At 33.6% G+C, this 14102-nt stretch overlaps 2 protein-coding genes across 3 annotated transcripts; one reads left to right on the top strand and one right to left on the bottom strand.

Annotated features, from left to right (window-relative positions):
- Positions 1 to 2615: 2615 nt before the first annotated feature.
- Positions 2616 to 3961, top strand: LOC120124567 (transcription factor PCL1-like). The gene has a single exon (XM_039143211.1). The coding sequence runs from the start codon at positions 2924 to 2926 to the stop codon at positions 3959 to 3961; it is 1038 nt and encodes a 345-aa protein (XP_038999142.1). The 5' UTR covers positions 2616 to 2923.
- A 1689-nt stretch (positions 3962 to 5650) lies between these two features.
- Positions 5651 to 9052, bottom strand: LOC120124607 (D-xylose-proton symporter-like 3, chloroplastic). 2 transcript variants are annotated; one of them, XM_039143233.1, is made up of 14 exons: positions 8737 to 9052; positions 8558 to 8658; positions 8268 to 8346; positions 8081 to 8140; positions 7908 to 7974; positions 7705 to 7829; positions 7512 to 7613; positions 7055 to 7432; positions 6867 to 6914; positions 6699 to 6761; positions 6514 to 6594; positions 6301 to 6399; positions 5967 to 6104; positions 5655 to 5890 (listed from the first exon to the last, which is right to left on the bottom strand). In XM_039143233.1, the coding sequence occupies exons 1-14, from the start codon at positions 8941 to 8943 to the stop codon at positions 5756 to 5758; spliced, it is 1683 nt and encodes a 560-aa protein (XP_038999164.1). In that variant the 5' UTR covers positions 8944 to 9052; the 3' UTR covers positions 5655 to 5755. The 2 variants fall into 2 exon arrangements, with proteins under 2 accessions (XP_038999163.1, XP_038999164.1); XM_039143232.1 differs by having other exon boundaries at positions 5651 to 5890; positions 6301 to 6594.
- Positions 9053 to 14102: the final 5050 nt, after the last annotated feature.

Genomic DNA, 14102 nt, shown 5'->3' with positions numbered 1-14102 from the left:
GAGGCTAAGGTGAGTGCATATTATATTGTATATGGTGTTATGGAAATAAGACTTACGATGGGTCTATTTCAAATGTTTTGATTGTATGATTTTAGGAATGCAAGTATATTGTTTATATGTTTTCTATTTGTGCACATAAATACATATTTATAACTTATATGCATTGTTAGTCATGAACTATGTATTATATGTTATCTTGTGTGATAATGATCTAGGTGAATATATGATAACAAGGTATAAGTTATAGGAATTAGATTTATGTGAACTGGTATAATGGATTTATGTGATTAAATGAAAGTGAAATAAGTTAAGTAGCATTGACCTATATAATAAATATGAGAATAAGATATAAGCTAAGAGATATTGACATAAGTGATTATATGAATAGGTAAGATAAGCTATAAATCTATGATGATATAAGTCTTGTGAAATTCCTATGTGATATGAGTTATATGGTAAAGATTTATGAAACCATATGAGAATTGTTATAGGAGCTATGTGATTATAAGTTATGAGAATACATGTCTATGTAACAAGCTATGTGAAGTTGAACTAAGTGAATATATGAAACTAGTATATAATTAATTTGATATAAGTGATTATTGAATAATGTAAGATAAGCTATATTGCATTAATCTACAGACTATATGAAAGTGTGTACATGAGTATATGTATAAGTTTATATGTTATTCTATATACTACATGCTATATGTGAACATAAGAGATCAAGATATAAGTTATATGGCAATGATCTAAATGACTATATAAAAGATTGACATGAGCTACAAGATAATAAGCTATGTGATTACATGCTTATGTGGTATAAGTTATATGATGCAATCTATGTGATTACATGTACATGTGATATATGCTATGAGACACAATTTATATGAATTCTTGACTATGTAAAATCAAGAGAATAAATGATGTAAATGGTAAAGCCCATAGTATATGAGATGGGAGCTAAGTGTATAGTTAGCATGCCAAGAGTCGAGGGTTCTACGAGGTCCTTCGGGACATATATGTGGTCATTCGGGACAATTCTACTAGGTCCTCCGTGACATATATGTGGTCCTCCGGGACAATTTTATATGGCACTCAGTGCAAATTATACGAGCTGTGGTGACAACATTTGTGCACAATCTCAATGTACTCGCATATCTTTAGTTCTCAGAAGTGTACCATAGGCTAATAAAAGAGATAAAATAAATAAAATGTATGTTATGTTATGTTATGTTTTTTTTTGTGAAATGTATTATATGATGTGTATAAATGTTAAGTACAAGATTATATGATAAAAGGAATTAATGATAAAAATATTGATAACGATAAGAATGTTGATGATGATATATATGTATGTATGCATTTGGTTATGTGAAATATTATATGATTTTGGTATGATATGATGGTATGAAATGTTCTTGTATGGTTAAGTATTTAAGTTTCCATTATACGTTTTATATGTCTCATTAAGTCAACGACTTAGCGTGTGAGTGTTTCACACGTAGGTTCAGAGAAAAAGAGCAAGAATAGGCAAGTCAGGTCAGCTTCTCATTTCCAAAGATCATATCAGAAAAGAATTGAATTGTATATATTTGTTATATTGATTGTAGTTGGCATGTAATTAAATATTTGAGTCGGACATGCATTGATTGAGTTTGTAAACTCTTTGGTTAAAATTATGAAATTTATATTGTTTTATTTAATATAAGTTGAAATTTTTACTATTTTGCACAAATATATGATTTGAAAAATTAATGTGACACCTCGGACGAATATCCGGGTCGGATATGGGTTGGGGTGTTATAGAATATGTGATGTAATAGTTGGTATAATCACACATTTGATCCTTGTTATTTACATATTCTCTCAATCTGGTCATATTTTTAAATAAATTTTAACATAAAATATATATTTTTAAATGAAAATAAAAATAAAATAATTTTAAATTAGTTAATAATAAAATATATTTAATAAGTTAATATAAAAATATTTTTAAGTTAATATATATAAAATATTATGAATTTAATTATTATACACTAAAATATAAAATATATAAACCATGTTGTCTACTTTAGACTAAGCAATGATCTTGGCTTAATGTTTGGTTACATGTTTACTTTTCCTAAGTGACCAATGTTTGAATTTTTTTTGCCTCAATTTGTTTTCCTTTGTTTTCTTTCAACCAGAGGGTGACACGTGTCACTCTTTTATTAGTGAAAATAAATATAATAAATTAAAATAAAATTAATTCTCCAATCGAATGGTGACACGTGATAACATTCTATTGGAGGAATAAATTTATTTTAATTTATTAAAAGTAAGACTAAATTGAGAGAAAATATAAATAACATAGACCAATTGTGTTATTATATGAAAAATTTAACTGTTATTAACGATGATTAACTTGATTGATTATATCATAATTAAATAAAAATAAAGGTGATGATATTTAAAAAAAAAACCTAACTACTGAAAATAAATAAAATTAAATATAAAGGATAAGTCGTGTAATTATTTGGCTATAAAGAACGCTTCTCCTATTGGTTATTCGGCTATAAAGAAAGAAGTCGTCGAAGCCATCTATTTCCAACAATGACTGCCCCTTGTTTATTTACCACTGTATAAACCCTGACATCTAGGATGCCGAGATATTTAGCAGATCAAAAATATCTGGCTAAGTGGTCTACGTCGGCAGACGATCTGGATTCTGGTATTGCACTTTTTTGCCCTTTTCGCTTCTTTTTTTGTTTTCCCTCGGAAAAAAAAGAAATTTTCTTTGGTTCCAAATAGCCGCCCGATTTTCACGCCGGTATCTGAAAATCTCTTAAGATTTTACTCTTTCCTTTCCGAATCAAACAACGAAATTTTGAAGAATCATTCAGAAGAAGACTAATAAGATCCTTGATTTGGAGGCAAAAACATGGGCGAAGAAGTGAAGATAAGCGAATTTGAATTTAACAGCGCAGAGGATGAAGAAGCTACAGAAAAAGCCAACACCACCGTCTTTGACAACGAAGATGATGTTGACCAAAGAGTTCTGGAATGGGAGATTGGATTACCTGACTGCGATGATTTAACTCCGTTATCTCAATCCTTAATTCCACCAGAATTCGCCTCCGCTTTCAGCATCTCGCCGGAGCCTTGTCGGAAGGCTCTTGATGTCAACCGAGCTTCTTACGATACCCTCTCCTCCATCCGATCAAGCGGAGCCCACTTCTCCACTTACAATGACAATAAAAACAACAATAATAACGATATTTGTTCTTTTGACGACCCGATGGTAGTTGAGCCGGAAGGTGGCGGATCGGGTTCCGGTTCTGGTTCTGAACCGAAGAAGTTGAGGAAGACGGGTGTCGATATTGCAGAGGAAGCGGATTCAGCTGTTAGGACAACAGAGAATTCGGAGGATCCATCAGCGATGACACTGAAACGACAGCGTTTAGTGTGGACGCCGCAGCTGCACAAGAGATTCGTAGATGTGGTAGCCCATTTGGGCATAAAAAACGCGGTTCCCAAAACAATCATGCGGTTAATGAACGTGGAAGGCTTGACCCGCGAGAACGTCGCCAGCCATTTGCAGAAATACCGGATTTACTTGAAAAGAATGCAAGGGTTAAGCAACCAAGGACCATCGGCATCCGATCAGATGTTTGCGTCAACGCCGGTGCCGCGGAGTCTTCCCGAGAGCCGAAGCGGCGGCGGAGGAAATGGTCTCGCTGGTGGTAGTAGGAAAGACGATGGGCATGTAGGGATGCCTATACCGATGCCTTCTTTGGTGCCTTTAGCAATGCCGATGTACGGACATATGGCTATGCATCTAGGAGGATATCATAACCGGCAGAATGGGTATGAAGCGAATTCGTACGGGATGCAGCCGAGATATTGGCCTTGTGGGAATAAATCTGGATCGGTGGTGTCGTTGCCCAATCATATGCCTCCCAACCATAAGTTGAGCTAGCTGCATTTTTGTACAAGGGTTAGTTCCTTTCTTTCTTTTTTCATTATTAGAATCTGGTTGGATTTGAATATTAGTTGTATACCTATTATTGTATATATCATGTAATTTGTGTGGAAACTTCGGTTCTTCCAAGTAATATTGAGGGATTGGAGTCCCAACAATCGAAAAACATTGGAGATGTTGCTCAATCTCAATAATCAAACCCCAAAGAGTGGGATTCTCGTATAGGAGCCTAGTCAGGGGCCTGAGTTCCTGTATTTCATATTTGTTTGGGTAAATAACATAAATGGTTCTTTTTTTCAAGTTTCAAAAGTAACGAAACAATCCATAATGTTATTGTTTTGTAACAAATTGGCCACTCAGCTGTTAACCTTAGTTCAGAAGAAGTCCTTTGGGGCACATTTGGACGTTGAGTTGGCATCCCTTTGACTTCAAAAACACTATCAGTCGGAACAGGTAATTCAGATTGGAACTATTCCTAACCTTTTCCACAGGTGTGTCCGTCCTCTCATGAATCAATAGTGCTAGCATCGAATCATTGTAATTTCTAGACCATAATGTAACATAAACAATTATCAATCTGTCGGTGCAGGAAGAATTTTTATTTTGCATTTAACAGAAAACTATTATGCTTTACAAAAATTAACCAAAACAGAGTAAAGAAAGTTTGCCTGCATAGCTTTCCCCAGCAAGGAACAAACCAGAGTTCCTATATTGCGGGAATTCTTTGAATCAGTTAACATGGAATCTCAGATTCTCAGCTGAAAAGGCCTCATTTCATGTTGAATTCACCTGTAGAAGTATCATTGAGTTTAACACCGATGCAATCCGAGCTAGTATTCGAGTAGGAAAATCCAACTCCAATTGGACTCTCAACATTCAAGATGTTTGATTCTGTTCAAAAGGAAAATGAAAACCAGTTTCTTGAAACTAATTTCAACTTCTCCAAGACTTGCACTATACTAAAAGCTTTTACCCAAATTCCATCAATATGAATCTTGACCAAGTTTACATCTCCTGGCTGGAAAGGACCCTGTTCCATAAATGCACCAAAACCAAGAGATGAACATCCAGGCCCCACCCCAATCGACGTATTAAACAAAACCTGCAAATAATGTCAAACAGTGGTGAATGAAACTTATAAAAAAATACTTCACTTTATACCACCATTGAACCATAAAGTTGAGGGATGTAACCCTGGAAACCAGAAACAAGCAAGAAATAACGGTGAAGCAATAGAGATGAACGGGATAGGGAGGAGAGATGGGTATTTATAGGAGAAACTGCGAGGAGGGTTGGGGAGAACAAAGACAAATAAATTGCATTGAAATAGGACTGGGAGTTAAAGGATTTATATTCTTGTAATATAGGTCAAGACTGATTTGTTACAAAACCACAACATTAGTGATTGTTTCGTTACTTTTAAAATTTCAGCACTGAGAAAAAAAGAAACTCATACTTCAGTGATCATTTATGTAGTTTACCCAAACAAATATGAAATACTTGACTCAAATCCCCAATTTCAATATTATTTTGGGTACAAATCCCCAACTTTATAGAATTGCAAAGTTATAGTATCATTTCAACCCCATTTCCCATGCTTCCAGGAAAATGCTATAGACAACGAATGGGATGCTAAAACGGAATTACAAACTTACCACTTTATTATAGTATCACTTCATAAACTAAAAACGGGACAATGATACAGAATCTGTGTACGTTGCGAGTGTACATGTATCTTAAATAGTAGTCTTACAAGAACCATGGTAAGGTTATTAATTAAAAGGAGCTTCTTCACTTCAAGATCTTGGATTCAATCTCTTCCAAGCTCAAACCTTTAGTCTCCGGGACGTAAAACACCACGAACAAAAGTGATAACAGAGCAATCGCACCGAAAAGAAGGAAAAGATTTTCAGCTCCTAACAGCTCCTGCAAATCATAAGCACCATGAGATATTAGAAGAGAACTACTTTCGAAGTTGACTGTAGAGTGTTGAACCAAATACCTTCAATGGTGAGAATGCAAAGGTAACTATGGCATTTGAACCGAAGTTTGTTAGAACTGCAAGACTAATGCCTTTCCCTCTTGTGCGCAGTGGGAAAATTTCAGACACCATCAGCCAACTGATTGGCCCAAATGATACCTGCAACACCGTTTATGAGGTAAACTTGTCAAATTAACTTGATCTCACCGGCATTGAAAGCATATCGACGATGTTAGCTCAATTAAGAACCTGACTTTTTTTTCCTTTTCCAATTTCTATGTGCAAACAATTAAAATCTCTGATCCTAGATGGTCTAGCAGAAACACTCTCATCAAGCAAATAAAAGAATACTGGCCTGATAGCAACCGACATAGAGAAGTAGTGCGGCTACAGCAACATACGGGAATTCTCCGAGAAATTTGTAATAAGCACAAAGCAGAAACAAAGAAAGTGCCTGCAGTGCAACAAGTTCATAAAGGCAAATAAGAACTTCCATGGAAACAAACATATCCAAGTCCCAAAAGGCCAAAACAGATAAAAACAGAAATGAGAGGAATAGGTTACATACAATCCCACCGACACCTCCAATCAGCAAAGGTCTTCTACCAAGGTCATCAACTTTTGCAACGGCTATCCAAGTCATCAGTAACTACGCAAAGAGATATTTTCAACAGTACTTAATCAGCATCGTGAATAAGGTAATTTGATAAACCCTGAATCAAAAGTTAGATAATGAGAAATACTAAGAATTACCTTGAACAAACCTACAACAACAGAAAGGCGGGTAGCATCAGCAGCCGCAGAGAATCCAGCACTCTGGAGAAACAATTTTATACATGCATTATATAGTTCAGATATTTTACATTATATAAGATGAACCATTTAAAAAAGGAGAAAAAGGAAGTTTCAATTATCAGTTACCTGTAGAATTGGACCAGCATAATACAGAACACTTGGTTGGCCAGTTATCTGTCATAATCAGGTTGTAAATAAACCCTTAAACATAAAGTTTTTAGTGTTCCCTTCTCGCATCTTTACATCAGTTAAAAAGAAACAGAAAAATTAGCAAACTGAATAAACAGTATTGTTAAACAAGGAGGAAGAGATACCTGCTGAAAAAGGACTAAACCTCCACCAATTATGAAGGCTTTCAAACTTGGCCCCTGAAGTACCTCCAAGATATTTCCTTCCGATTCCTGTTCCGCATAGGCAAACTTCACCGAGTTTAGGGTATCTTCTATTTGCTTCTCGGATGCTTCATCACCCGGAGCTCGACCCCGTAGTTTGCTTAGGGCAAGGATTGCTTTTTCTTTGTATTCTTGTAAAGATGCTTTACCTTGAACCGCTCTGAGAATTAACCAGCGTGGTGATGGTGGAAGACTCCACATTCCTAGTCCCATTAGTAATGCGATCGGGGCACTACATCCATACATGTATCGCCATCCCCCAACAGCATCGATTTGGAAGTTTCCCACAAAATAGCCCAACTACAGACGAAGCTACACTTAAGCTGAACTTGTTTACAAAGAAATAATGTAGGTAATAATAGCATCTTTAACAACTTACCAAAATTCCCAGAACTATGAATAGTTCTTTTAGAGATATTAGTGTACCACGTATCTGAGATGGGCAAGTTTCTGCTATGTACAGAGGAGCCCCATGCATAGCCTATCAAATGACAAACATTCAAGAATGCTACACGTAAGCACAACATAATAAATTTACCAGAAATACCACCATTCCGTTTCGAGAAGCTCACTGATCCAATACCCAGGCCATAGAGTAGCCGTCCTACTAAGAGAACACTAAGGTCTGGAGCATAAGCAGTCAGCACACCACCAAGCAAATATAGTAGAGAAGCAATGATGAGTTCTCTCCTCCTTCCTTCACACACAAACGAAAACTACATGTTAAGATAAATTCACATGTACATGCTCCAGGTATGATGAAGGAGTCGAGTACCGAGGAAATCTGCAATTGGATAGACAAGGAGGGAACCAAGAAGGGCCCCATAAAGGGAACCACTGACCTGCACTCAAACGAATAAACGTTATCACATATTACAGAAAGAAAAAGAACAAAAAATGTCCACAAATGATGCATCAAATCTTCTGAGTATCATCAAGAAATCATACCACTAGACCCAGCTGAACAGCTGAGAGGTTGAACCAAGTAGTTCCACTAAGCTCAGGCGACTGACATTATCAAACATAAGATATTAGACAAGAATAGAATCTTCTAATGCAGGTACTGCTAACTAAACATTAAATGGCAAGTTAATTGGACAAGTCTTCAGAAAAAAACAGTAATCTGTTGAAGCACCTGCAAAGAGATTGTAGCACCAGAGGTGGCACCAATGTCATAGCCAAATAATAACCCTCCCAGAGCTGGAAACAAAAATCTGATTTCAAGAATCAAAATTACTCCCATCACTAAATCTGAAAATAATCTAATGATCTAGCTCTTCAAATTTTCTAAAATGCACCCTTTACCCAACAAATAATAAAGAACATGCAATTCAAACCCAAAAAAATAAACAAAAAAATAGAAGTACCCAGTAGTAGAAAAGTCAATTAAACACAGGAAGAGAAGGGGATTAGATAAAAACGTACGGCAAAATCACTGAAGACCAAGAAAAGGGCTCTTGATAAGCTGATTCGGGTAAAAGTGAGCTAGCTTCTTCCCCTGAAGAATAATCACTCTGGGCAGCAACCTAAAAGAACAATCAAAAGCATTCAATGTTTAAGAGACGACCCAAAGATGAAAAGATAATTAATTGTTGAACTCCTACATGGGATCCTGGTTTCTTCCTGGAAAACAGTGATGGAGTTGCGAAAATGTTGAGCTTGGTGTGATCTTTGGATTGAAAAGAAAAAGGCTTTGGGGAAAGTCGTGACTTGGTGAAGGAACACAAAGAGAAAGTGTAAGGCCTTTTTGGTTGCTGTGAGTGTGAGAGTTCGAGGTTCAACAAAGGCTGAGCAGTGGCACCGCAAGCCATTGGAAGAAGGAAGAAGGAAGAAGGAAGAAGGAAGAAAAGATCAGAGAACAGAAAAACAAAATCTGACAGGTGGTGGGAAAATTGGCCCGCTTTTATTATCCACCTCCTATTTTGTTTTGTTCAATTTTTATCGGGTAAATTACAACATTTTCCAGACTTAACTTAACTTCACTTTTATTTTTTATTTTGATCACTAAAGTTTGAAAATTATTAACTTGATCATTCAATTTTTACATTACAACATTTTAGGTCACTTAACCACTAAATCATAAACGATGTGATGACATAACATATAGTCAGATGATCCATCAAAATGATATTGTTTAAGATGTCTTGAAAAAACACACATATATAGATTTTAATTTAACAAAAGTAACTAAAAGTTTAATATTAATAAAATATTAAGATTATTTTTAAAAAGATAATAATATGTTTAGTATAAGCAGGGACGGATGCATGATTTTAAGTTAGAGGGGACAAACTTGAACTTATAGAATTTTAGGGGGCGAAAACAAATTTTCAATAGAAAAAAATATAAAATCAACATATATTTTAGATTTTTAGGGGGCAACCGTCTCATCCCCTAAGTTCATCTCTAGACATAAGATATTGTCATATTATTTTTGAAAAAAATATTGTATCAATAATTCTCTTAATTTTTTAATAGCAAAAATACCAAAATAAGATCTTTAAAGTTATAATTTACCCTTCAAAAGTAATAATATAATTACTTGACATGTAGTTTACCCTTCAAAAATGATTTTAAATCAGCATATATAATCGTACTTGTAGACACTCATTTTTGTTCGGGTCTACAAAAACATTTTCTCATATAATTATTTATTTATTTTTATTTATTTTATTTTATTTTATTTTATTTATTATTATTGTTAATAATATTTTTTATTTTTTTATTTTGTAGGCCACATGTGAAACAACCCCCTACTATCCCATTAACCCCACTATCTCCACCTTGCACGTTCAGTTCAACTAACCCCACCACATGTGCCTTGCTTATTATTTAAATCACAGGGGGGTTACAAACGAAGAGGAGACAGGGGAGGGGGAAGCATTTCGGAAAAAAGAAAAGAAGCAGAATGATGAGCAAAGTGGTCTATTTGTAGTTCATAAACGACATCAAAACAAGGAAACGAGAGGGTTCGATGCAATCGTCACCGACCAAATCCAATCCCAAATGACGCTTCTTCCTCTCTTCATCACTCGAAAGCAAAGCTTCTCGATTTTCTCTACTCATCAAAAGAAAATGGTCGGTAAAATGGCCATCATCGAGCTAAGCAAATAAACCCCAAAATCCAAATCCCCAAAATCAGTTCCCAGATCCTTACCAGTCTCTTTGGCATTGATTCAAACACCATTCAGCTCCAGATATTTCCCATGGCGGCTCCTTTCGTGTCCCTGTCAAATGTAGGTTTGCTTTCAAGTCCAAAAACCCTGTCAAAGAATCAAACGTCATCGCCAATGTGCAATGCCCTTAAGCTTCCTCAAAAGCTCTCGGTTTCGTCTTCATCTTCATCGCGCTTCTTCTCTGGGTCATTTTGTCTTCCCTCTCTTAATTCAACCCAGACAAATCCCCGTGTTCTCCGCCATATTCGGGCCAGTGCTGAGGTGGCACCTGTACAATCAAAGATAACAAACAAGGGAGAAAGGCTTTGGTTATAAAGGTTATGCTTTCCATCGTGTCCTGGCTTTGGTTATAAAGGTTCTGCTTTCCATCGTGTCATTAAAGATTTCATGCTTCGGGATTTTGATAAAGGAAATGGAACTGGAGGCAAAAGTATATATGGATGTGTACCTTCAAATATGAAAACTTCAAGTTGACCCACGTTGGACCCGGAGTTGTTAGTATGGCAAATGCTAGCCCAGACACTAATGGCAGCTAATTTTTCATTCGCACTGTCAAGACACCAACAGTAGTCGATTCATTTTTAATCACACAATTCGTATTCTTCATGAAGATGGGTATTTGTTTAATTTTATTTTATTATTATTTTTAAAAAATTTTAAAATTTTTTAAAATTTGTTTATTGTTTATTATTTAATATTTTTGACTTTTTAAGGATACTTTTAACCAATCAAAGATAAGTAATTCAAATCGGGTTTTTAATTTTTTATTTAAATTTTTTATTTTCGCAATCAAGACAACCAATAAATTAATTGATACCGAAATGGCGGTTCAAGGGTGCTAATCATTCTTTGACCGTAATCGACTCCCGAATCCTACTTAACTATGGTGAAACGCGGATCAGGTAAGATGGTGTCCGATCTACCTAAATTTTATTTTAAAATGATCGGTGACGACTCCAATTCATTTTTCTTAAGTCGAATTCCAATTTCGAGGCATAACCGAAATACGGTTCCGACAATAGTATTAGTGATTGCAGTGAAATGATCGAGAACTCCATCTTTAAAGTTACAATTTACCCTCTCTTTTTTTTTACTTTATTTACATGCGAGGGATGTTGATTTGATATCCAGTAATCCAACTTCCATCAACGTGTAATGATTTTGACTATAGATTAGATTGGCCTTTCCAAGAAAACAAAATTAGAAAGATGAAGAATGATTCAGACGTTAATTATTATTAGGTTTAATATAAAAATAAGTCTCTAAAATACTTAAAATTATTTTTTGGTGTTTAAAAAATTTTATTAAAAAATAGATGTTTAAAGTTTTTTTTTGTTATATTTTTAAATTTTTACCGCTAAAAAAAACCTATTAAGTGATATGTATTAAGTTCAAATTTTTTTATATTTAAAAAAATTAGACGTGACATGTGTCACTTAACAATTTTTTTAATTGTAAGCATAAAAAATGTAATGAAAAAAATTTTATACACTTATTTTTAACGAAAATTTCTTTAGGCACTAAAACGTTTTTTGATATATTTTTAATCACTTATTTTTTATTAAGCCTTATTATTGTAATAAGGGTAAACTATAATAATAGTCCCCAAACTTTTAGGGTGCTTGCATTTTGGTCACCCTACTTTTGAAACTTGCAATGCAATCATCAAATTTTTAGTTCATTTACATTTTGGTCACTACTGTTACCAACCGGGAGTTTTTGCCGACGTGCCACTTAATCCCGTTATTTTTTTTGACATGGCAGTTTCTTCTTCTTCCCCCTCTACTGCTTTTTCTTCTTCTTTATTCTTCTTCAAAATCTTGGTTGGAGAGCAAAGTTCCTCTTTTTCTTTCAATAATTTTGGTAAAGATCCAAAATTTGAGTCCAATATTACTTTATATGGTGATTCATGTGTTGGTAGCGATGGATTTTGGATTCAACCCACCAACTCAGTGAGTTGGAGTGCTGGGGCAGTGATGTGCAAGAAACCCATCAAGCTTGTTGAAGGTAAAGTCATGAACTTTGCTTCTTTTTCAACTTACTTTTCCTTCTCAATGTCCCATGGAAACGACGATTGTTTGGCTTTATTATGGTTCCTAGTAGTTTTAAAGTTGATGTATTGGGGAACAGTTCGTTTGGGGGTTCTCTTGAATAGTTTTAAGCTAAGGTAGGTTCTCAACTTGTCTTTGTAGCTTGGTAATTGCTATCTCTCATCCCTCTTGCATATTAGGTCGGTTTTAGAATCGGGTTTTGAAGCTAAAGATGATTATTTTGAAGAAGAAGAAGAAAACGTAGAAGATGAGGAAGAAGAATAAGATGCCACGTCAAAAAATTTAATAGGGTTAAGTGTCATGTTAGCAAAAACTAACGAGTGGTAACAGTAAGGACTAAAATAAAAATGAACTAAAAGTTCAATGATTATATTATAAATTTTAAATTTTGAGTAACCAAAATGCAAGTGTCCTAAAAGTTCATAGACTATTTTATACCCTTATAATAAACGGATCAGATTCTAATTGATCTTTCTTGTAAGCAAAAACCTAGTGTATTTTGGGCATCCTTGCTTTTCACGTGCATTGTTTAGTTTTTGATTTGCCGATGAATTTTCGGCATATATGAATTTTATTAGCTCTATTATATCTTTTTAATTGAAGTAGTTAATATTATTAAAAAATGAAAATATTTAAAGTTATTTTTGGAAATAAATTATTGGAATCTAACCTTACTCAGAGAAGATTGTATTATCTTATTTGGTTTGTTTATCAAGAATGTAAGATTACACTATTTGGTTGGAGAAATGTAAGATTATTTGAATTCATATTTTATAAAATTATCTTTATGACATATTTTTTTAACAAGTTAAACTTTAATATTAAATTATAAATATTTGAATAAAAGTTTATAAAATATGTTAATTGTTACACTATCCTAGTTTAAAAAAAATACATTTAACATATAATTAATATAATTACTATATCAAAATACTTTTAGATAACTTTCATAAGTATCACATTTATTTATATAAAATATAATATAAGATAAAAAATAATATTATGGTCTCAAATGGACAGGTATATTATTTTTCGGTGTATAAGATCTATTTTTAATAACTAAAAATTATATATTTTTAAATGATTATATTTTTATAATAATAATATTTTCACCTTATAAAATTTTAAAATAATTAATATTAAAATATTAAAAATATCAAATAATTTTAACTACTCAAATTTTTAATATTTTATTTTTGTATATTATTATTATTATTATTATTATTATTAAGTTTATAATTTTGAGTAAAGCATGATGAATAAGAATTGAAAAGGATCCAAATGAAAAGAATTTATTTGTGTTCAAAGTGGTGGAAATTGTTCATTACCTAAGAATTTGGAGACAATAACAAAAAAAATGCTACTATTGGTAATAATTATTATCTGGTAATGATCTTTTTTGCGAACCAAAGTGAGAATACAATGTCAGGAAAGATTATTCCCCTTGATAATGATCTTTTACGCAAACTAAATGCCCCCAAGAGTTTACAACTATCATTTTAAACTAAACACAAAATTTAGACATTTTCCTATAACATTGAAACTAGCAATTTTATATCATATAAGGATCATACATGAAAAAGATTAAAAATCCAACCAAAAGACTCGAATAAAAACTAAATATGAAGAAATCTGTCTATTTTGACAAACGAATCATAAAAGGGATTAAGTTATTAAAAGATTACTGAGAATCGTAAATCAGCATCGAGCATTGTGAGAAACTATCCACAAATGTAAAATCGT

The sequence above is a fragment of the Hibiscus syriacus genome, unplaced genomic scaffold (genome assembly GCF_006381635.1).
Source record: "Hibiscus syriacus cultivar Baekdansim isolate YM2019G1 unplaced genomic scaffold, ASM638163v2 tig00110419_pilon, whole genome shotgun sequence".
Classification (NCBI taxonomy): Eukaryota; Viridiplantae; Streptophyta; class Magnoliopsida; order Malvales; family Malvaceae; genus Hibiscus; species Hibiscus syriacus.
Note: the sequence above shows the minus strand (reverse complement) of the source record. Positions and strands in the feature narration are given on the sequence as shown.

What these genes read in the sequence shown, in the direction of transcription:
- LOC120124567 (XM_039143211.1), top strand. Translation starts at nt 2,924, where the DNA reads ATGGGCGAAGAAGTGAAGATAAGCGAATTTGAATTTAACAGCGCAGAG.
- LOC120124607 (XM_039143232.1), bottom strand. Translation starts at nt 8,943, where the DNA reads ATGGCTTGCGGTGCCACTGCTCAGCCTTTGTTGAACCTCGAACTCTCA. An exon ending in CTGTTCAGCTGGGTCTAGTG is followed by an intron (nt 7,975 to 8,080) that starts GTATGATTTCTT and finishes GTTTGAGTGCAG; the next exon opens with GTCAGTGGTTCCCTTTATGG. An exon ending in TCATAGTTCTGGGAATTTTG is followed by an intron (nt 7,433 to 7,511) that starts GTAAGTTGTTAA and finishes CTTCGTCTGTAG; the next exon opens with TTGGGCTATTTTGTGGGAAA.